At 63.9% G+C, this 21,520-nt stretch overlaps 1 protein-coding gene across 1 annotated transcript; it reads right to left on the bottom strand.

Annotated features, from left to right (window-relative positions):
* Positions 1-12,224: 12,224 nt before the first annotated feature.
* Positions 12,225-21,221, bottom strand: METRNL (meteorin like, glial cell differentiation regulator). The gene is made up of 3 exons (XM_029927720.1): positions 20,662-21,221; positions 13,524-13,583; positions 12,225-12,729 (listed from the first exon to the last, which is right to left on the bottom strand). The coding sequence occupies exons 1-3, from the start codon at positions 20,972-20,974 to the stop codon at positions 12,413-12,415; spliced, it is 690 nt and encodes a 229-aa protein (XP_029783580.1). The 5' UTR covers positions 20,975-21,221; the 3' UTR covers positions 12,225-12,412.
* Positions 21,222-21,520: the final 299 nt, after the last annotated feature.

Consider the following 21,520-nt stretch of genomic DNA (forward strand, 5'->3'; position numbering starts at 1 on the left):
CCCTCTCCTGACCCGCACCCCCTCCTGACCCGCACCCCTCTCCTGACCCGCACCCCCTCCTGCCCTGTACATCCTTTAGGACCCCTCGTTGGGCCCTGCCCCTGGGGGGCGCCCCTAGGAAAGCCCCAGGAGGAGCTCCAGAGAGCAGGGTGTGAGAGGGCAGAGGAGACAAAGCAGCAAGCATTCGAGGGAGCTGTGGGCACCCAGCCCCCTTTGGGCTTTTCTGAGAGACTCCGCCTTCAGTGGTTTGCCCTGAGGCCGCCATTCCCCTGGCTGTGGGGCCCCCCTTTCCCTGGGCCAGTGGTCACTCACCCCCCTGCCCTGTCCAGTCCGCCAGGCTCCCCCACAAGAGTGTGTCTTGTGCTTGGTCCCCAAAATGCCTTGTGCTGGACCTCAGGCCTCGCGCCTCTCTGCTGAGCGACATCTGAGCATATGGGGGTCATCTGTGCGCCCCACATCTGGGGGTCATCTCCTTTCCTGTGTCCCCCAAACATCTGCGGCTCCTCTCAGCTCCCGTGCCCCCCACGCCCAGACCCTCGAGTCCACCCCACTCGCACCGGCACACAGCCCTGCGACCCGCAGCAGCCACACGGATGCCCCTCCAAGGGCGGAGAGGGGCGGTTGCCAGTGTCCAGCTGCCAAGAAAAACAAGAAGACCACAGAGCTCAACTCCCGGGTCTGCACCCGGCCCCCCACCTAAGGGGCTAAGCCCACACGAGATGGGAACAGCGCATCTGGTAGCCGGACCTGCTCACCCTGTCTCATGGGGGCCATCTCATCAGGAGACACCCGCCAAACCCCTGATTCAACGTCTTCCACGCGGGTGGAGGCAGAGACGCCTCTTTTGGAGCTGGGGCCCAGGCAAAGTGCTTCCTCCTGGGCCCTGAGAGGGGGACAGCTAAGCCCCGCCCCGCCCGGCCTCCAGCCCTCGGCTTGGGAAAGGTGCCGCGGTGCAGGTTTTCTAGGCTCGTCCCCCACACACGTGCCGTCAGCCTGGGTCCCGCTTGTCCCCCACTCCATGTCAGATGCTAATACAGGTGGGGGTCTGGGAGCCAGGCAGGACACACCTAGTGAGGCAGGGGGCAGAGGCCACAAGGTTTTCGTCAAGGATGGTTCCTTTGTAGGGCCACAGAGGGGTCCACTGCCTGAGGACGGGCTGAGGGAAGGCGTGGACCGTTCCCTCCTCTCTTTGCAAAGGCTGCCCTTGCCCTTCCCAGCACCTCAGGGCCACAGAGTCTGGAAGGCAGGCTGCTGGAGAGCAGGACCAGCCCTGGGCCAGAGAGGTGAACCTCAGACCCCAAACCCAGGCCTCCTGGGAGAGCCAGGGGGCGACAGAGAAGATGGCCTGGGACCCAAGTGACCAGTGCTCATCCTAGCTCCCGCCCAAAGAAAGCGGGGAGACCGAGACACAGACAGGCGGGGCTCCCTAGGCCACGCTCAGGAGCAGAGCCCACCCTCCCTGGGTGCCAGCCTCCCTCAGGCGTGGGCACTACTTGGCTACGCTGAGGGTGGTTCGGGAGAGGGGGCCCGAAGGACACGGCCCGGAGACACGCCCACTGGCGGCAGCCCGTCTGGGGGCTCTTCCCTCCACTGCCCGAGGGAGGCCCAGCCGCAGTGGCCCCAGCAGGACTGTGGAGCCAGGATGTGGCTCTGGCCTTGGCGTCTGTGCGTGGCCACCGAGCCCACGAGAGCGCCCTGGATAGGCTGCAGGCACAGCACGGGTCTGCACTCCCCCGAAGCTGGGCACCATCCACCGGGCCGTGGCCACCTGGGAGAGAGGACCCACAGCTCAGGGTGGGGCTGTCCAGGGAGCCACAGGTGCAAGACTTCCCAGGAGCTCCAGCCGCAGACTCCCCTAGGGGCCTCCGGGGCTCCCTGCTGCTCGAGGGGCACGTAGGTGCCAGAAGGCCCAGAGCCACAGACGGCTCGCCCCCAGCCATGGCCAGGGCCAGCCCCCTCCCCCAGCAGGGACGGTCCTTCTGTGCCACCGCCCTGGTCCATCCTCAACTCTGCCTTGCGGCATCCCAGGCAAAGTGGTCATTTTAGGCCAGCGGGCCTGGGGCCATGCCAGGTGCAGCCGTTTGGTCTGGAAGCCCCCCTCGCTCACTCTGCCTGCTCTGGCTGGACCCCCCCCCCCCCCGAGCTGGCCAGGCGATCGCTGGTCACATGGGATCACGAGGGAACCTTAGAAACCCCGCTGGCTCCCAAGGTCACACCAGCAGAGGAGACGTGGACACAGTGCTGTAGCAGAAAAATGGCTGCCCCGTCGGAAAGCAGACATGTGGGTTTTCCTCACAGCAGGCCCTGGGCAGGGGGGAGGGCACCGCCCCACGCCTCTCCCCTCCCCACCGGGGTTTGTTCTCTGAGTCTTTGTTACCTGGTGAAAGTGTAAACCATGGGACCTCCGCAGGCCCTTCTCAGGGCCTCCTGAGTTCAAGGCCAGTCCAGGGGGCCCTAAGGAGGACACTGCAGGCGAGACTGGCCAGTAGCCTCCTCCGGGCACTGTCCCAGGCCAGTGCGGCTTCACCCACCCCCTCACCTTTGCTGGCGTGAACTAGTCCATCCTAACCGGAGTGTGGCAGAAGCCCCAGGGCCCAGACCAGCCTGCCCCCCACGGCTGCATCACCACGGCCCTGCCCCTCTGACCTGGGCCTCCACACGACCACATTCCCTGGAGGGAAACGGGCACACTGAGCCTGAGGGGCAACCAGCCGAGGAGGCACAGGGAAGAGAGAAGAAGGCCCGCAAGGGAGGGCTGTGGGGCCCCAGGACTTGGAGTGGGGTGACCCCAGCCAGGCCTCATCTCCCCCCAGAGTCCCCTCTTCCAGAGCTCCTGAGCTGAGAGCAAGGCGGGTTCACCCCTGGCAAGCAGCACAAGAGGGCATGCCTCAAGGGCCCCCACTGGAGACCCTGCAAGGTGTGGGCACAGGCCAGCGACCCCAGACTCCCAGCCCAGCAGCAAGCCAAAGGAGCAGGACTGAGGTCCAGACAAGACCCACAGAGAGCTGGAGAAGCCAAGTGTCCTGTTCAAGGTGGTGCGGCGGCCAGGACCAGGGCCAGTCCCCCAGCCACCAGGAACCTACAGGGTCAGAGCCACGGCTGCCTGGGCAACACCGGTCCCTGCACCAGGCGGGAGGTGGGAGAGCGGCCCAGGACCGGGGGAAGCAGGCCCAGGCCGGGCTCCCGCTAAGCAGCAGTCAGGCAGGATGGGCACTGAGGAGGTCGGGGAAGTGTGGCGTCGCTGCTGCTCAGCCCCTGCGGGTGGAACCTCGCAGACCAGGAGCCCTGGAGGTGTGCACAGGCGGCTGCAGCTGCGTGGCCTCTGGAAGCCAGGCGTGGTCAGGACAGGGGGTGCCTGGCCCACGGCCATTTCCCTCCACCTGCATCTGCGTGCCTGATGGTGACGGAGACGGTGCTGTTGGACGTGGGAAGTGGGTGCTGCCTGCCAGGCCCTGGCCAGGCCCTGTCTGAACACCCTCTCCTGCTTCGTGAGCCTCTTCTCAAGGGATTCTGCAAGCCCTCACCCACCTCGGACCCCAGTCACTGGCCCAGAGACTGGCCGGGACCACACGCCAGAGGAGCCATGGAGCCCATGGGTGGACACACGGAGTTGGGACCAGGTACCGGAGCTCTGGACTATTGCTTTACAGTCTGTATATTATCTCCCTCTGTTTTCAATGGAGCTCCTTTCTGGACATTTTAGTCCGCTCAGCAATGCTGAAAGGGGAAAGCAAGGGGCCTTTGCTCTTCCTGGGCTGGAGCCGAGGGGAGGGCCCCGTGCTCCGTGCCAGGGAGGGGTGGGGCTTGGGGCCACGAGGCCCTCCTCTCCCGGCCCTGGTCCTTGGCTCACAGGAGCGCAGGGGACTCCGGCTGGGGGCGGGAGGGAGTTGGCCGGGAGCCCGCAGGCCCCTGAGCGTTCGCATGCACACAGACACACAGACGCACAGATGCACAGACGCCCAGGCTCCGAGCGGCCCACTGCCTTTCTGGCACAGATCTCCTATTTCCCCTTGCACAGAGCCCTCAGGGGTGTTTCGGATTTGTTTTTTTAGCATTTTTTCTTCTTGCCCCGATCGAATTGATGACTAGGAAGTATGTGGCTTGGTAAGCAAAATGCTTCTGAAGACGGAATTCCAAAGCCCCCAGCAGCCGTGACCTCACCGCACGGATATGCACCAAACCACGGCTGTTTTGATAAATCGCCACCCGCCGGGGGCAGCGCACAATGGCCAGTGTTGACACTGGATTCCGCACGTTCTCAGAGGCCCCCACCCCCCTGGGGCTCCTGCACGAGGTGCCGCATTCCCGCAACAGCCTGCTTTCCACCCCGTGGGGCCTCATCACAGCCCGTGTTGCTGCGTGCCGCCCCCACCCTCAGACCTGCCCTGCTCGCCTCCCCCCCGGGCCCGTGGGTGGACCCTCACCTGTGACTGGGTGTCCCAGGGCAGGGGCCTGGGGCCCAGGTGGTCCTTCTGTAAGGAACAGGACCTGAGCTCCTACTTTGCACCAGGCCCTGCATGCTGCGCCGGGAACAGAGGCCCCGCCCCCCACATCCAGGGTTGTCCTGGTGGGGAGGTACCCGGGGGAGGCGAGAGGGCGGTGGTGCTCATGGCACCAGGGCTCCCCTGGGGGGCTCTCTGGGACGCTTCGGCCCTGCTGCCCTCGGCCTCACTCAGGGCTGACCCCACGGGCACACACAGCGACAGTCCCACCCGTGCCTTCCCCACTCGTCCTGAAGGCACATCACCCCCTGCCATCTGGAGTGGAGTCTGCAGCCAGCAGCGTCCCGGGGCACCGCACACAGTAGGGTCGCACCCAGCACCCACTGAAGGGACGTCAGTTCACAACTCTGGGGTCTCACAGCCCTTCCGGGGCCTCCCCACTCGCCACCACACAAAGCAGCTGGAGAAGGGGCAGTGTGACGGATCTCACTGATTAACGCGATTCCCTGTCACATGATGCCTAGAGGCAGGGCCTGGGCGGGTAGCTGCCCCAAATTGTACCCTGAGAGCCAGCCGCGCCGGTTCCCACCCCACAGGCCTGGACTGAACAGTTTAATCAATTAGGGAGAAGGACGCCCTGTGTCAGCTGCAGCTCTGGTGAGGGGGTCCCGGCCCCCACCCGTGGGAGACACCGGGCTTCTCCCTGGGCCCCGGGCCTCCCCAGCAGGGTGCAGCCCCAGGAGCCCGTCCGGGCACTTGGCCCTTGGCTCCAGCTTTCCTTCCAGAACCCGAGTGGCAGAGCCAGGGGAGGCCGGCGGGCTGTGCAACCATCTCTGCTATGGACAAGGGCACGGGACGCGACCTGACAGGAGTGGGGTTGCAAGGACCCTGGTCCAGTGAGCCTGGATTCCCTGCCCCCCAGCCTCCTCAGCTGTGCACACACCCACACACCCACAGGTGTACACACATATTCCCCACTTCAACTTCTGCCTGGGGCGGGTGGGCTGGGAGGGTGTTCATTCCCAGAGCACCGGCACAGGGAACTCCGTCCTGCAGAGACTCGGGTCCAGAGCCCCCCACACCTGTGTCCAGGTGGAGGGCCAGGGTCAGGGTCGGTATGAGTGCACGCGCGCATGTGTGTGTGTGTGTGTGTGTGAGCACGTGTGTGAGAGCATTCGAGAGTTCGTGCAAGCACCTGCGCAACCATGCGTGTGCAAGCACACCTACACGTGAGAGCGTGTGCGCGGGCATATTTACCTGTGTGCGCGTGTGAAAGCATGTGTGAGAATGTGCATTGAGCACCTGCGCAACCATGTGTGTGCAAGCACGCACACACGGAAAGCACCCTGCAAGCGTATTTGTGTGTGCACGTGAGTGTGCACGAGGGCTCACGTGCAAGCATGTGTGTGCAAGCATACGTGTGAGTGGATAGTGTGAGCATATTTATGGGTGAGCGTGTGCATGTGTGAGAGTGTGGGTGCAAGCACGTGTGTGAGCATGCGTGTGCAAGCACATATACACAGACACGAGAGCATGTGTGAGTGTGCACGAGGGCTCACGTGCAAGCATGTGTGTGCAAGCATACGTGTGAGTGGATTGTGTGAGCATATTTATGGGTGAGAGAGCACATTAATGTGTTAGCACGTGTGCGTGTGTGAGAGCACATGTGTGTGAGACCATGCATGCACATGTCTCCCTGTGACCCACCCCTCTCTGCCCCCGCCTCACCGGAGGCTCTGGGCACAGCCACGCCGGCCGCCTGTGCCCTGACAACTCCCAGCCGCCCGGAGGCAAAGACCCGTGTCACAGCACGAGGACACCAGGAAGCTGCTCACATCTGGGCAGCCAGGAGGCGGGAGGTTTCCGAGCCCCGCTGCTTTGGTGCGCGGGAGAGGCCGGCAGGAAACAAAGCGAACCTGGCCTGAGGCCCCCTGACTTTCTTTCTCAAAAAGGGCGGAGCTGCGGGTCACTGGCTTCAGACACCGACCCCAGCACTGATCTGGTGTGTCTCCCCTTCTTGGTACCAAATATTCTGGAATGAAAACCTGCCAAGGGGACCCAGGCAGCGAGCTCACCCTGTGAGCCCCTGTGTCCCCACTGGACAGACCCACGCCTTGCCACAGCCCCCAGCCCCCAGGGTCCATGAGGGCCCGGGCTCAGAGAAGGCCGCTGACCCGGGCAGGCAGGCCGGCGGAGGGCCCGGGCTCAGGCGCTCCCATGGGCGGGCGCGGACCACCCTCTCCAGCGCGCACCGTCTCCATACATAGCCCTTCATCCACGAAGGGCTGCCTGGTGAGGGCGAGGGTGGCCCCAACTGGGGTCCAGGAGATTAAGACTGTGACACGGACATGTGCACCTCATCCTCAACACCACTGAGGGCCACGGGAGCCCTCAGCCTGCCTGGGCACTGGAAGCAGACGCGGTGAAGCCCTCACCCCACTTCCTGGGTTCGGAGCGACAGGAGGGCCCTCCTCCCCTCCCCTGATGAGGCAGCGGCCACGAGGGCGGGAGGCCGGAGGTGGCAGGAGTCGAAGGACCTGTCCCGGAAAAGTCTTGCGCTTCGGGGAGGGTCGTAGAGGGTTGGGAACGCTCTCCAGCCAGTCAGGCAGGACAAGGGTCTGGGGAACGTCCTGGGTGGGGCTCCACACCCGCCCTCCTGACTAGGGGTCTCCAGGGGCTGTTGACCCCGAGCCCCAGCTCCTGGTCTCACTGCGGTGGAGAGCACCTCCGTGGCAGAGCCGGACGGGGTCACGGCGGGGAACACTTCTGTGAGTAGGGCCCTCATGGGCCTGGCCCGTCACAGCTGCACCTGCACCGGCCCCAGCGTGGCTGTGCTGGTGAGGCCTCCTCCCTGGGCACCTTCTGACATGTCTGGCCTGGGCGTGGCCTTAACACAGGGCAGGCGGGGCACCTCCAGGAGGACAGGCAAGGTCCTGAGATCCAGCCACAGATGAAGACCTGAGGACGGGGGTTCTACAGACCTGGGGCGTGTCCTAAAGACCAGGGAGAGCGACAGGAGAAGGCCCGGGAGCCTGTCAGCACACACAAGAGCCAGGAGGGGCCGCCGGGAAGGGGCTCCTGAGCACTGGAGGAGGAGCCCACAGGTGCGCCTCAGAGGGTGTCGCTGAGTGAGTGCCGGAGGACCGCGCCTCCACATCCGGGTGCAGAGGGTGACTCACGACAGGCGAGCCCAGGTGTGGGGCAGCCCTGCGCCTGGAGGCAGGCAGCTCCCCGCGGGAAAGCAGCAAGTGGTCGGCAAGAGATAAGGAGAGGGGCGCAGAGACAGCCAGAGACAGAGGGAGAGATGGAGACAGAGAGGGAGGTGGGAGGGGTGGGGATAGGCACAATCCCCCCGAGGTCTCTTAGAAAACTCACACCTGCCCCCCACTCTCCACCCATTTGAAGTTACGCTCCTAAATTTGAGATTTTGGTAAAAGTTATGAGCTTGTTGGGGCGCCTGGGTGGCCTGGTCGGTTGAATGTCCAGCTTCGGCTCAGGTCATGATCTCTCGGTCCGTGACTCTGCGCTGCGTCGGGCTCTGTGCTGACAGCGCAGAGCCAGGAGCTGCTTCGGATTCTGTGTCTCCCTCTCTCTGTGCCCCTCCCCTGCTCACGCTCTGTCTCTCCCTGTCTCTCAAAACACACACACACACCAAAAAACACAAAAAAAATTTAAAAAAATTTTTATGAGCTTATTTTCTAAACATGCAAGTAGATGTATGACCCATCATCTTACACAACCTTAGCAGGATTCGTGAGCCACCTGGGGACCCCACAGAGCCTCTGGGACTCCAGAGAAGAAGGTACATGGGTGCATTTTTCCCCCACAGCTGCTGTAACAAACAGTTACTGAGGCTTAAAACAACCCAAGTTCATTATCACATGGCTCTGCAGGCTCTGGTCCCACAGGAGTCGCACTGGCCTGAGACACGGGGTGCGGGGGGGGCGGGTTCCCTCTGGAGGCTCCGAGCGGGCAGCTTCAGGCGGAGCTCCTCTCCACCTTGCCCCCAGCTCTCTCTCTCCTGCCTCCCTCCCCACTTTTAAAGGCCCCTGACACCGTCAGGGCAGCAGGTGATTCAGAACAGCCTGCTTGTCTGATCGGCAGCTGTAACTCGTCTGTGACTTTCCTTCCCCTTCGCTGTGGGAGGGGCCGTAGCTGCCGCCGCAGGGACTGGGAAGAGCCGTCTCGGGGGCCATCACTCTGCTGACCGCCACGGGGACAGCGTGTTGTCAGATGACAGACAAGATAATCGGGCGTGGAAATCGGGCCCATCTAGAAAGGAATCAAAGAAACGCAAACTGAGACCCTGATTCTCAGTCTTATAGGCCAAGTGACAGGAAATAGAAAGCAAGAGGGATTTGCGGAGAACTTTTGAAAAGTCACCTGGCGCTCTGCCCCCTCCGCTGGCCTCCCGGCCCTCGCCCCAGGCCTTAGCGCCTTAGCACGCACCTTTGTGCCTCTCCGAACCCTGCCCTCCTGAAGCCCTGCCACGCCCACCGCAGCTGAAACCCTAGGGCAGCCCCCCCCCCCCCCCCCCCCCCCCCCCCCCCCCCCCCCCCCCCCCCCCCCCCCGGCCCCGGCAGCCCAGCCACCCAGCTCCTCCGGAGGGCAGGGTCCCAGTGCCGGAGCTGGCGGGGACGTCCTGTGCCAAGTGTGGGCCATGGCCAGACCCCGATGGAGCACGTGACCCCCGCGGCTCCGCCTGTCCAGCCCAGCCCTTCCAAGCAGGGTGCACAAACACAGACATCATGCACATCGGGGCCTGACCTTGGAGGCCACAGGGTCAGCCTGACTCCCCACAGCCAAGGCTGGGGAGAGGTGGGTGGCCCCTGAGCAGGGGGGCACAGGGCCTGAGCCCTTGGGGACCCCAAGCCAGCGGGAGGACAGGTGTGAGGCCATCCCTGTGTTCCTGTCTGGGAGGGCAGAGGAGTGGAGAAGGAGCAGGCGCTCGGGTTGCCTCTGCACAGGAGGGTGTCTGTAAACAGAAAGCATGCTGCCCACAGATGCCATGGCTGGCACAGCAGTGCGGAAAGCCTCTGCTTCTCTTGGTCACTTCAGTGTCACTGGACAGGCCCAGACCTGGGGTCCCGCAACCAACATGTTCAAGAGACATGCTAAGAAAGGGTGTCCACCGAAGCCGGGGCCGAGAGAGCAAGAGGCCCCTTGCGGGCTGCTCGGGGAAGGCCCTTCCAGGCCCACCCTGGGCGCCCGGTCCGCCTGTGCGGGGGCGGGGAGGGGGAGGGGGGGGCCTGGGACATGCGGCTCTCGGGGAAACACACAAGAAAGAGGTGAGGCTCCTACAGGCTCGCAGTGAGAGGAGGAGGAGACGGCAGGCAGAGCGCTCAGCCTGCCCGGGGGCCTGCCTTCGAGGAAATGACAGGCCTGCAGGGGGGACACTGGGGGCGCAGCTTGGCAGGAAGGAGGGCCTGGGTCACACCTCCCCTTCAGCCTCTGCACAGGGATGAAGGAGGGTGCCCATGGCCCCGTGCCACATGGTGACAGACAGGCTGACCAGAGCCGACAGGGACGCTAGGCGGAGACCCTGTGGCAGAGGCCCTGATCAGCCAGAGGACCCTCCACGTGCCTCTCCCTGGCCCCCCAGGGCTCTGCTGTGTGGAGGCTTCCTTGAGGACAGACATGGGAAAGCGGGAAATCTGGTGTTGCCGTGCAAGCTGGGGCACGCTTAGATGGCCGCCGGAGGTTCTGGACAGCAGGAGGGCATGGCTCTCCGAAACAGTGACCCTTCAAGCCCCTCCCAACACTGAGCAGCCTTGAACCGCTCACCCTAAGTGTTGAACCCTGCCCTCTCCCCCGACACCAGAGCTGCCCTCCACCCCAGGGCCCCTGGGAGACACCAGAGCCGCCCCCCGAACCCAGGACCCTAAGAGACACCAGAGCCGCCCTCCACCCCAGGGCCCCTGGGAGACACCAGAGTCGGCCCCCGACCTGGGACCCTAGGAGACACCAGAGACACACACCCCCCAGGCCCCTGGGCCCCTGGGACCCTGGGAGACACCAGAGTCCCCCCACCCCGAGACCCTGTTCTCCGTCCAGATATCCGGCGGGAGGAGCAGCCCTCACCTGCCACCTCGCACCCCGAGTGAAGCACTCCACACGTCAGCACGTGGGGTCAGGTCCCCGGCTCCTCCCGGGGTGCCCGTCCTGACACAGGGAAGAAAGCCAGCCCTGAAACCGAAACCCAAACCCGACATTCTGGTTCTGCGGCACCTGCGTGCCCTGTGGCCTCCGCCAGCGCCAGAGTGAATACCCAGAAAAGCCCAAAGCATGAACCCACCCGCAGGGTCACCGTGGGCGGGCCTGTCTGCTGCTCCGAGGCACACTCCTGCCACAAAGCACCACACGTCCTAGCCTCAGTAGGCCCCGCTCCCATCCCCAGCCCTGCTGCCTCGGGCTGTGACCTGCCAGAGCCCGCAGATCCGGGCGCACGCCTGCGCCAGGGCACGCCGCGGCAGGCCACGTCCACCTGACACACAGCACACCTGCCGCACGGCGCTCGGGAGCCAGGGCACAGCGGCCAGAGGCAGGGCACCCCCGGGCCAGCACTCGGCACCTCCGTGAGGCCCCAGCGTGCCTGAATCTCGGGTGCAGCCGGCACGGGGCTCGCTGACCAGGGTCCTCTCCGGGCCCCCTCAGCCGCCGCAGCTGTTTGGGAGAAATCACCTGACTCACTGACACAGACATAGGCTTAGATCTAACTATGGGACACCCCAGTAACCCCAATACTGGGGTGAATAGTATCCCCCCAAATTCCCACCTACTCAGAACATGTGACTGTGGACTTCTTTGGAAATAGGGTCTTCACAGATGTAATCAATTAAGATGAGGTCATACTAGATCAGAGTGGGACCTACCTGTGTGACTGGCGTCCTCACGAGAGGAGGGATTTGGAGACGGGCCCACAGAGGGGAGAAGGGGCGGCGCCTGACCAGGCCTCTACCGGCCCAGGGGCCCCAAGGACTGTCACTAGCCAGAGAAGCTGGAGGACACAGAGAGTCTCCTCCCTTAGGGCCTTCGGAGGGAGCCTGGCCCTGCCCACACCTTGACTTTGGACTTCCGGCCTCCATAACAAGGAGAGAATGAATGTTGTTTAAGCGTCCAGTCTGAGGTCATTTGTGAGAGCAGCTGCTGGGTCCTAACTAACCCTGGAGGGTGTGGAGGTCACCGGCCTGGTGCAGACCAGCCGCCGGGGGGCCAGAAACTTGCTGTGGACTCGGGCATTTGTGGGGAGCTGGAGTCAAAGGACAGCATCTGGGTTATCAGAGAAGGGAAGGCAGCGGCGGAAGGGGGCAGGGGACGAGGGAGGAGGTGCATCGTCTTCTGAAGCTGTACTGACAGTTGGGCCCAGAGCGAGAGGCCCGAGCTGCAGGGCCGCGGGGCTCCGCCGGCTGTGCGGCGCGGGGAGACCCCCTGCACGGACGCCGCGGGCGGTGTGTGCACCCACAGCGCTGCAGACGGGCACACCCCTGCCCCACCAGAGAGACGCCGGACTTTGTTCTCGGGAGGGGAGACAGCCAGCAACCCAAAAGTGACCGCGGCTAGCAAAGTACGTTATTTGAAGAACAAAAACAAAACAAAACAAAAAAAATAAGTATTCGGCTCCGTACGTTTTCATCAAAAGAAACAGCTCTGCCCGGCCCTCAAGCTCTGCACAAAGCCTGGTGCTGGGCGGGCTCCACGGCTGCGGCCCCCGCTTCTTACCCCGCGTGCCAGGCCGGCCCCCGGCGCCTGCTTTTGACACGCAGCATGAAACGGCACACAAGGCATGTTCAGACACTGGAGTTTATTTCCTATGGACGTTTCTTTTTTAAAAAAAATATAATAACTTAGTTTGCATCTTAGAACATTTTCAGTCAGTCAGGGAGTCCTCGGCCAGGACCTCGTGGGGTCGGTGTGGCGCTTGCCTCCACGGCTTGGGCGCCAGGGAGCCCCGGGCTGAGCGCCCGCCAAGGTCACTCCGTGCCCATCTCGCAGGGGTTCAGGCCCCTCTCCTCGGCATCCCTGTACATCCTCTGGAAGTCCTTGAAGCGCGGGGCACAGCCCAGGTGGGCCTCCCCAAAGTGTATGTGGCCCGTGAAGAGGAAGTCGCCGTGCCCAGGCTTCACTCCGCACTCCAGCAGCGTGGTGACGCGGCCCCGCCAGCCGGCACCGCCCGGGGCCGGCCGGAAGACCCTGCTCTTCTGCCGGTAGAGCCGGCTCACGTGCAGGTGGATGGCGGACTCCTGCTGCTGCGGCTCGTGGGTGACGTTCTGGATGGAGCCGCGCACGACTACGGAGGCAAGAGCACAGGGTCACTGGGGCCACCAGGGGTGTCCCTGCCGGGGCTGACCGTGAATTCTGCGTCCCAGAAATCCCATCAGAAAGAACAAGTCACACGTTTGAGGCCCTCTAGGGGCTGTCCTGCCACTCAGGCTCTGCCAGGGTGACAGCCACAGAAGTGGGGAGGAACAGAAGACAGAAACCACACTGTGCATCAACTTTTCAAGTCAGAACAAGACAAGCAACCACAGTGAACACACACGATCTGCTGCAGCTCCGTATCCCGGTGGGACAGAAAGGGGGCAGCTCGGAGGGGAGGGGAGATAGGAGGGGACCTGGCTGAGCAGGCCCCAGGGACAGTCCCCCGTCCTCCTGAAAGGAGGCTGCACTGCCACCGCACGACCGCCCTCTGAGCAGACGCCCAGAGCCAGGGCTAGCTGGGCTGCCTCTCCGTCTGGCAAGCCCACGGGGCACTTCCACCCTCTGCCCGAGGCACAAGCAGGCAGCTGATCCCTGACCTCAGCCCCGGGCCCCTAGGACCAGGAGCTCCCGCTGGCGTGTCCACAGGGGCCCAGAGGAGGGCAGGCCTCTGAGGTGAGGCTGGAACCAGCCCTTGGAGGACGGTGCTCAGTGACCACCTTGGACTCCCAACCTCTCTCTCCGTTACAGCCAGGTCCCTCCCCTATTACACCCCCACGCCCCATGTCCTCAGCAGTCTCCCCCTAAGCTGAGTCCCAACCCTGGAAGGCCCTCCCAGGCCCAAGTGGGGCTCCTGGCATGTGGCAGCAGCAGGAGGACACTTACCAAAGTCACTGGTGCAGACCGCCAGCAGCACCTCTGCGTCGCTGCAGGGGCGGCACGGGGCTGTGGGGAGAGAACAGGGTCAGGAGGAGGGTCTGCACGACTCGGACCCGCTCACACCCACCGGGTCCTGTGGGAGCTCTGACCTCAGGGAGCAGGCAGAGCACCTAACCTCGGCCAGCACACGGGGGAGGGGCGGCGGACCCAGCGAGCCCGGAGCTGGAGACGTGGCCGTGAAGGGCACGCAGGCCGAGGGACGGCTGGCACCCAGGCTTGTCCCCACCTAGCCTGTTGGTGAAGCAACCGCTGGGCCCAGTGGAAACCGTTCACCCACACCCATCACCAACCGAAAACCGACCTGAGCTGGTCTGAAGCTACGTCCCCCACGCCAGCCACTCACATCACCCGTTCCCGGGTCCCCATCCGCAGCCACGACCAGAGGGTCAGGGCACCGGTTGCTGAAGGTGTGGGTGAGCACTGAGGGTCACATCTGCGCGGCAAGGCCACGGGGCTCTCATCTGAGTGGGTCCCGGCCCTTGGCACAGCCCCTTCCCCAGACCCCTGACCTCAGACCAGATCACTGCCCACGGACACCATCCACGGCAAGCCTAGTTCACAGAACCCCGCCCTCCCCAGCCCGGCTGGGGGCGGGGGCTGCTTCCTCCAGCCAGACCAGGCCCGGCCCCATTAACTTCTGCCCCAGCACAGCCCTCACCCTAACCTCCTAAGACAGGGTGAGGCCTCGAGAAAGGCCCTGGGAGGCACCAGCCTCTGGCTCCGGCCACTCTCCCCCTAACCACGGCACTCCCGCCCCAGCCCTGGATTTGGGAGAACACAATACGGTTTGGCAGCGCACCGCCTCTGCCTCCCGGCCGCTGAGTCTCCCGGGTCTGGCACAAACCCCCCCAGCTCAGGGAAAGGGTGCGTGTGAAGTCTTGCTGGAATTAAGGCCCCGGAACGTCCCTGGTTTGGGCCCTTGTGGGCTCACAAGCCCTGAACTGGGCGAGCAATCACCTGCACCCTGGCGGCTGCAGAGACCCGCGCTGTCAGGGGCGGGGCCGGACCCCGAGGAGCAGTAGCTTGGAGAGGCCTTCGGGGGCCGGGACACAGGGTCTGAGCTGCCCCAGGCAGCTCGGGGTCTCTGCAGACCCTGGGGGTGGACGCGAGTTTCCAAGCGCTGGCCCTGGTCGCCCCGGGCAAGGGCGGATGCCTGTGCCACAGGCCAGCGGGGGGGGCGGGGCCTGACTCACTGGGCACACGCTACCTGCCACCCCACCAGGTTCTCGGGGACCAGGCGAAGCCGCTTGACCGGCAGAGCCGGTTGGGTGCGTTGAAGCCTGGCCGGCCTGTCCAAGAGGATCAGCTCCACCTACCCAGTTCCAAATCCCAAAGACTGGGCCCACCTGGGGTACTTTGCGTCTATGTACAGACCCCCAACCTCAAGGCCTCTCTTAATAAAGAAGGCAGACCATTGGGGGTCCCCTACCCTGCTCATCCCTCCAAGGGACTGCTGCCCACACGCATCGGGCAGGACGAGGCCAGGCTCTCCAGTCCTGCTGGGAGGCAGCCACTGTGCCAGGGGGCACATGGCAGAGGTGAGACCTCCCATCGCTGCTGGCACTGCCTAGTGCCCAGGGGGTCACAGGCCTCGCCCTGGGGGCCCCTCATAAAGCACCTGCCCAGGAGGGAGGAGCCCCAGCAGAGCCCCTGGGGGCCAGCCCCTGCGGAGCTCCAAGCGAGGCTGGGTGGGCAGCGGGAGTCCGCACAAGCTCTCCAGGGGCACGTGTCAGGTTCTGAGTCAGCGGAGACAGGCCACGGGCGGTGCCCACAAAGGCAGCAGTGGTGCAGCGACAGGCCCAGGCCACACCCAGGGTCAGGGAGCTTGACCCTCTCTGTGGACACAGGCCCAGGGACCCCCGCGGAGGGCAAAGGAGGAAGACGGCCTGGGGCGGCCACCCTGCTCACACCCCACTGCTCCGCGGAAGGTGTGGGGCGGCCAGGGGCTCCGGGGAGAGCGGTCAGCAGCCCGAAGATCCTCCGCCAGAAGCCTCAGATGCCACCACAGCTGAGCTAATAAAGTGCCACCCTGGAGACTTCCCTCAGAATTCCCAGTTTTTACGAAGCATAGGTCACCTTCTTGGAAAATGCAGTCTATGGACGCCAAGAAGCAATCTGGAAACAACTGTTAATCTGAGTTGGGCTCATAAAGGCGGTGGAATGCACTGGTTTCGGACACACTGAATCTCGTTTCCCTGCAGGGGAAGATGAGGCGGGAGCAGCCAAGGGGCCAATTGGAATTACGGCTTTTTGAAAGGGGCTGGCTGACGTATGGACATCTTGGGAAGATTATTCCAGAATGTGCATAGACAAACTGAAGAAGGAAAACGCCACGTCAGGGAGACCTGCCGGGGCTACTGCAGGGACCCAGGCGAGGACGGCAGGTGCAGGGGGGCGGCAGGCGGGGGGAGGGCAGCACTCACGTGCCAGGCCCTCGCACAGGCTTGCAGCGGCGCGTGCTGGCGTGGCGGGCAGGGCTGCCCGGGGAAGGACAGACACACAGTTTCCAAAGGGAAAACTGTGCCTGAGGACGCCCCTGGGGCCGTCCCTGGAGCCAGTGACAGGGGTGGGTCGGTGGGTGCAGTGCTGTCCCGGGGAAGGGCCGGGGCGGGGACGGGGCTGGTGTGAGCGGAGGCCCCGGGGCCACCTCCTCTGTCCCCATAGGCAGCCACGGGCCGGGGTGGTCCTGAGATGGTCAGCGGCCACGGGATACCTCAGCCCCCCACCTGTCCTCACCTGCTGCCCCGGCCCTGTTCCCGGCGAGGAAGCAGGTGGATGCCACACGCTTTCATCCCGCGAGTCCAGAGACGGGTAAGACGAAAACTAATTATGCAATACGTACAGTGGCCGGAGAAGCCACAGAGCAGGAAAATCAGCGATCCTTTGGGGAAAAAATCTCTTCTCTCCTTTTCTGTTTCCAGGGCATGCTGAGGCTTCTTTCCACTTCTGCTGACCTCTACTCGTCTCCCGCAGCCCCTCAGCGCCGCCACCAAACTGAGAGAGCTCCTGGCAGGGGGGGCTCTGTACTCCTTCGGGCATCATCCACACCCCCCAACATCAAACACAGCAGGCCCGAGCAGAGAAGGGGCAATGAAGCACTGGAGACCACGTGACTCAGGCCGCCCACTAGCCAGGAGGCCAGTAACTTGCATGCATTCATGGCCGGCACTGCGGGTCTAAAATGCCGCTGTCTTCCCACCTCATCTGCTCAAGGAAGCCTGCTCCGGGTGGGCGTCACATGGACACTAAACCCGGAGCCCCGGAAGGGGGCGTGGCCAAGGCAGTAAGCCCCTGCTGCTCGGCTCCCTGAGGAATAAGAGAACGGACTGGAATCAGGGACCCACCTGGGCCGCTCAGGCAAACCAAGGAGAAGACCTGTCTCCCCTAGAAACAGACGGAGCCACCCCCTGCCCCCCTCCACTGGCCACCACCACACACCCCCAGCCTCCTGGGCAATGGAGGGTCCTGGTGTGCCTGCCTCCCCAGGTCCACTGGGGCCCTGGGGAGGACAGCCCCCAGAGAGCCCAGCTGGGCTCCCGGCACGGCCTCGGGCGTCACCCACTAGTTAGCTGGATCTGGCCACCTGCCCTTTTGTGTCTTGCCAGAGTTTTTCAGCAACTGTGTTACTCAGATGCCCGGGCGAGGCCTGGGGAGGGGGGGGGCACGGGGCAGGGTGGGGAAAGGTGGCTCGGCCCCGCGTCCCCCCACCCCGCAGGGCACCTCCTACCCCCACCCTGCAATCTGCGCGTCTCTACTCCGGCCTCTTCTTGGCCATCAGTGCATCTCCGATCATCCCGGGAAGCTTGCTATTCAACTCAAGTGCACACGAGGCAACCACACTCACGGCAGACTCTCCCGAGCGGAAGAGTCCAGGCCGTGAGGCTCACACACATCTCTCATCCGGGAGCCTCTCTTTTATCGAGTCAGCAGGAACCAGAAGCTCTGAGTCATCGGTGAGGGAGAGGCTCATCCACCTCCCCAGAGGCAGGATCAGTGACTGCCCGGCCCACAGGCAGGGGCACACCTCCGCGTCACAGATGCCTGGGCTCCGGCTTCACCGACGTTTCCTGCAGCTGCGGCCAGGGCCGGACGGCGGAGAGCCGGGAGCCAGGCGCCCCCGTCTGAGAGCCTGGCCCGCCTGGAGGACAGCGCCGCTGCCAGATGGCTGGCACCGACATTCCGCATTCCACACCCATTCCTTTGGCCTTAAAGGCTTAGGGGCCCATGCCCTGATGAAAGGCAAACACCCTGGGGAAAGGGGACGCACTAGCCTCCCCCGACCCCTGCTGCCCCTCATCTCCCTCATCCTGAGGAAGTGCTGAGCCCCAGGAGGGACCCAGAATCTCTGCCTAGGTCCACCCCAGTCCCCAGAGTCCCAGACACCTGAGTCCCCACCCCCAGTTCTGACAGTTGCTAAGCGTCTGTGCCGTCCCAGGTCAGCTTCCTGGCCGACGAGCAGACGCACGCTCACACCCCACTATCCACGGGGTGCCTGGGTCCCTGTGGGCCCCAGATCTGAACAGACACTTCAGGGCCCAGTGGGTGTATGTCAGGGGTCGGGGAGGGGTAGGAAGGGAACCCCTGGGCCTCATGAAAGCCCCGCCCAATGTGCAGCCACAGCTGAACGTCCTATGTGGGGTCTCGGGAGAGAGAGAGAGAGGCCCCAACCCGACAGCCCACCGTCACGTGGGGCCTGGTCCCGGCAGCCCCATGAGAGCCTAGGGCAGCTCTGTCCTGGCCTGAAAATGGGGACTGGGGACCTGGGGTGCACAGACCCCGCCCACAAGGACGGGGAGAGAGATAAGACTCTGGTCTCTGAGGGCGGAGCCACAGTCTCTGAGCCATCCCAGCACCTGGCCACCCTGTGCGTTTTCCTTCCGGACAAATGGGAGCGCTAGGGTGTGCGACACACAGACCACTGGCTCCCCAGGGAGCACCAGCGTCCTGTAAGAGCGACCCGCCGCCGGGGGGTGGGGCTCAGGCCGTAAGAGAGCAGGGACCAGCTGCAAATGTCTCTAACGGGCAATCAACATTCAATCAGTAAAAGGTGTCAGTGGAGCGTGTGACACCTGACCTTGCGGTTGTGAGTTTGAGCCCTACGTTAGGTGTAGAGGTTACTTAAAAATCAAATATTTCAGAAAACAAAACAAAAAAAAAAACCCAAGGAATTGTTAACAAGTTCCTAATGTCCATTTCACTCAGCCAGCTATCCACGGCCAGAAGCACTGAATTCAGTGACTGGGTCTTTCTGATTTTGTGTTTACGGCTAGTTGATCTCCAGGTCCCCCGGAGCGAGGCTGGGCACCTTCCTCTAGCTTTCCCACAGCTGGTCATCGAGATGAAGGCTGCTGTGGTTAAAATATCACCCAGGTCCCGACACTTACGGCAGCTCTCAGAGCTGCCTTCCCGGACCGGGGTCCCACCTGGGCGGCTGGCACTTGTGGGGGGTCCTACCTGGGCGGCTGGAACCTGCGGGGGGTCCTGCCCGGGCGGCTGGCACTGGATTGGGGGGGATCCTACCTGGGCGGCTGGAACCTGCGGGGGGTCCTGCCCAAGCAGCTGGCACTAGAATGGGGGGTCCTACCTGGGCAGCTGGAACCTGCGGGGGGAGGGGTTCCTACCCAGGCGGCTGGCACTTGGAGGGGGACGGGGTCCTACCTGTGCAGTTCTACACTGAAGTTCTCCAACAGACCAGTTTAGTTTGAGAGAGACTGAAGGTTTTGAAAACTGATCTGAGCCAAGAATGCAGAACAATAAAATGTGGATTCATGTTCAGGAGGAAAGTCTACATTTCAAATCCTAGCAGATCTGTTTTTCCCAAATCAAATCTCGTATTTACTGAAACATGGAGATGACACTATCCTTGGGGCCGGCTCACCCCTCCCACCAGGAGGTTCTGCCTTGGCACTGCTGACACCCGGGCCCGGGTCCCTCGTGGTATTGGGACCGCCATGCGTACCGGTGGTGGCGCCCTCCCTGGCCTGCGCCGCTCAGTGCCGTGCCCCCCCCCCCCGCCCGTCTTTGGGGTCGGTCACCTGCAGAACGGCCTCCCTGGGCCCTGCTCACAGGACGCTCCAGGCTCACGCCTCCCCACCGGGAGGCACCTGGCTATGACCAGCTGTGGAATCGACACCCAGGAGAGACAAGAGCCCACACCACAGGCAGACCCCCGAGGTCGTCCACGCCTTGCAGCAAGGGCCACGCCTGGCCTGGGTGTCTGCACAAGACAAGGGCTTCCACGCTTGCTCACGGCACAAAGCACGAGACCCGCCCCCCAGGAGAGCTCCGGAGGCAGAGCACTTGTCCTCGGTGTCGCCTCCGGACCGACACCGCCCTCGGCGCAGGGCCCTGCACAGCTGTCTGCCGCCCCAGAAGGAAAAACGAGGGGCCAGCCCACAATCTACACACACACACACACACACACACACACACACACACACACACCCTCGGCCGCTGAGGGACTCCTGCCACAACCACCCGGAAAAGGGCCCTGAAGCGGAGGGGTTCCTGGAGGGCCCGCCTCGCGGGGCCCCCAGTGAGTCCGCACGAACCCGAGTGACCCCTGCGGGCACCTGCTGCGGCCTCCACTCCACCGGGGGGTGTCCTTGTAACACGCACCCACGAAATGCCTCCGACCTGGGACCAGCGCCATGGTGCAGGGCCTCAAAGTGCTGCACCTCTCTGGAGCGTGAACCAGCCTTGGCTCCCACCTCAAACTCAACGTGTCAGAGGCGCAGCCCACGTCAAACACACTCAGCCAATCCACATGTCAGAAGAAACACAGGGCGGTGTCATCGGCCACAGCACCCATCTCCAAGTACAGTCCGGGGCACACGGAAGAGGAGCAGGGGGCCAGGACCGTGACCCTTCACGGCTCTCGGGCCACACACGTTCACTCTCCCCAAACACGGCTCCTGAGTGTGTGGTTTCCCCACGTGCAAAACGTGCATGACACTCACGAGGCCACACACACCCATGCCCACCGCGCCAGGGGCCCACCTGCCGACAGCAGGAGGGTTTTCACCCAGACTGCAGGCGGGGAGCCCCCACCCCATGCCCTCCCCGCCCAGGGCACGCTGCTCACCTGACTGCGCGTGCAGCTCTGACCCCACGCAGCAGCTGGTCAGCTCGTACTGGAAGCCCGTGGTCCTCCTGCTGATGTCCTGCTGGGGCGTCGCCTCCACGAACAGGCCCCGCTGCTCAAAGTCAAAGCAGTGCACCCGGCGGGGCCCGCGGTCCCCATCCCGCACCAGCAGCTGCAGCTCTCCAGTTTTTTCCAAATAAATATTGGCCCCCGAGGAGTCCCTGAGGGGCTTGATGCACAGGGTCAGGTGCCGCTGGGCAGGCGGGGAGGTGTTCGGCCGCACGTTGACGATCAGAGCGCCGGTCGGGTACATCCACTCCACGGTGCCCGCGGAGCAGCGCAGGTACACCTGCTCGACCTCCTTCCTGTGGGCCTCGTGCGTCAGCCCGCTGCAGAGGGGACACGCGTCAGCCGGGGCCCAGCAAGCCCCACGCACCCGCCTGGGGGACCCCTGCCCAGGGGTGAGAGCAGGCTGCCGCCACCTCTGCCCTGCTGCCAGGGGCCATTTCCAGGGAGGGACAGCCACCCGGCCCCCCACCCAGGTCCCTCCAGCAGAGTCACGGTGAGATGGGCCCGTGCCCTGATGCGCCTACACAATGCTTGTCTCAGACCCTGTCAACACCTCGCCACCCGCATCTGCCGGCCTTCAAGGCTGCGGCATTGGGCGCCCGTGTCCTTGGCGCTCCCTGTGTGGGGAGGCGATGCGTGCAATGGAGGTAAGAACCAAGGAAGGGTGGACCTTCGGGAACACGACCCAGGACACACCCACAGGACTCTGGCACCAACCCAAGTGCCAGACAGCCAACTGAGGGCCAGGAATACAACAGATGCCCGCTGAGTGTGAAAACAAGGAGCAGGT

Source organism: Suricata suricatta, chromosome 17, assembly GCF_006229205.1.
Source record: "Suricata suricatta isolate VVHF042 chromosome 17, meerkat_22Aug2017_6uvM2_HiC, whole genome shotgun sequence".
NCBI lineage: Eukaryota > Metazoa > Chordata > Mammalia > Carnivora > Herpestidae > Suricata > Suricata suricatta.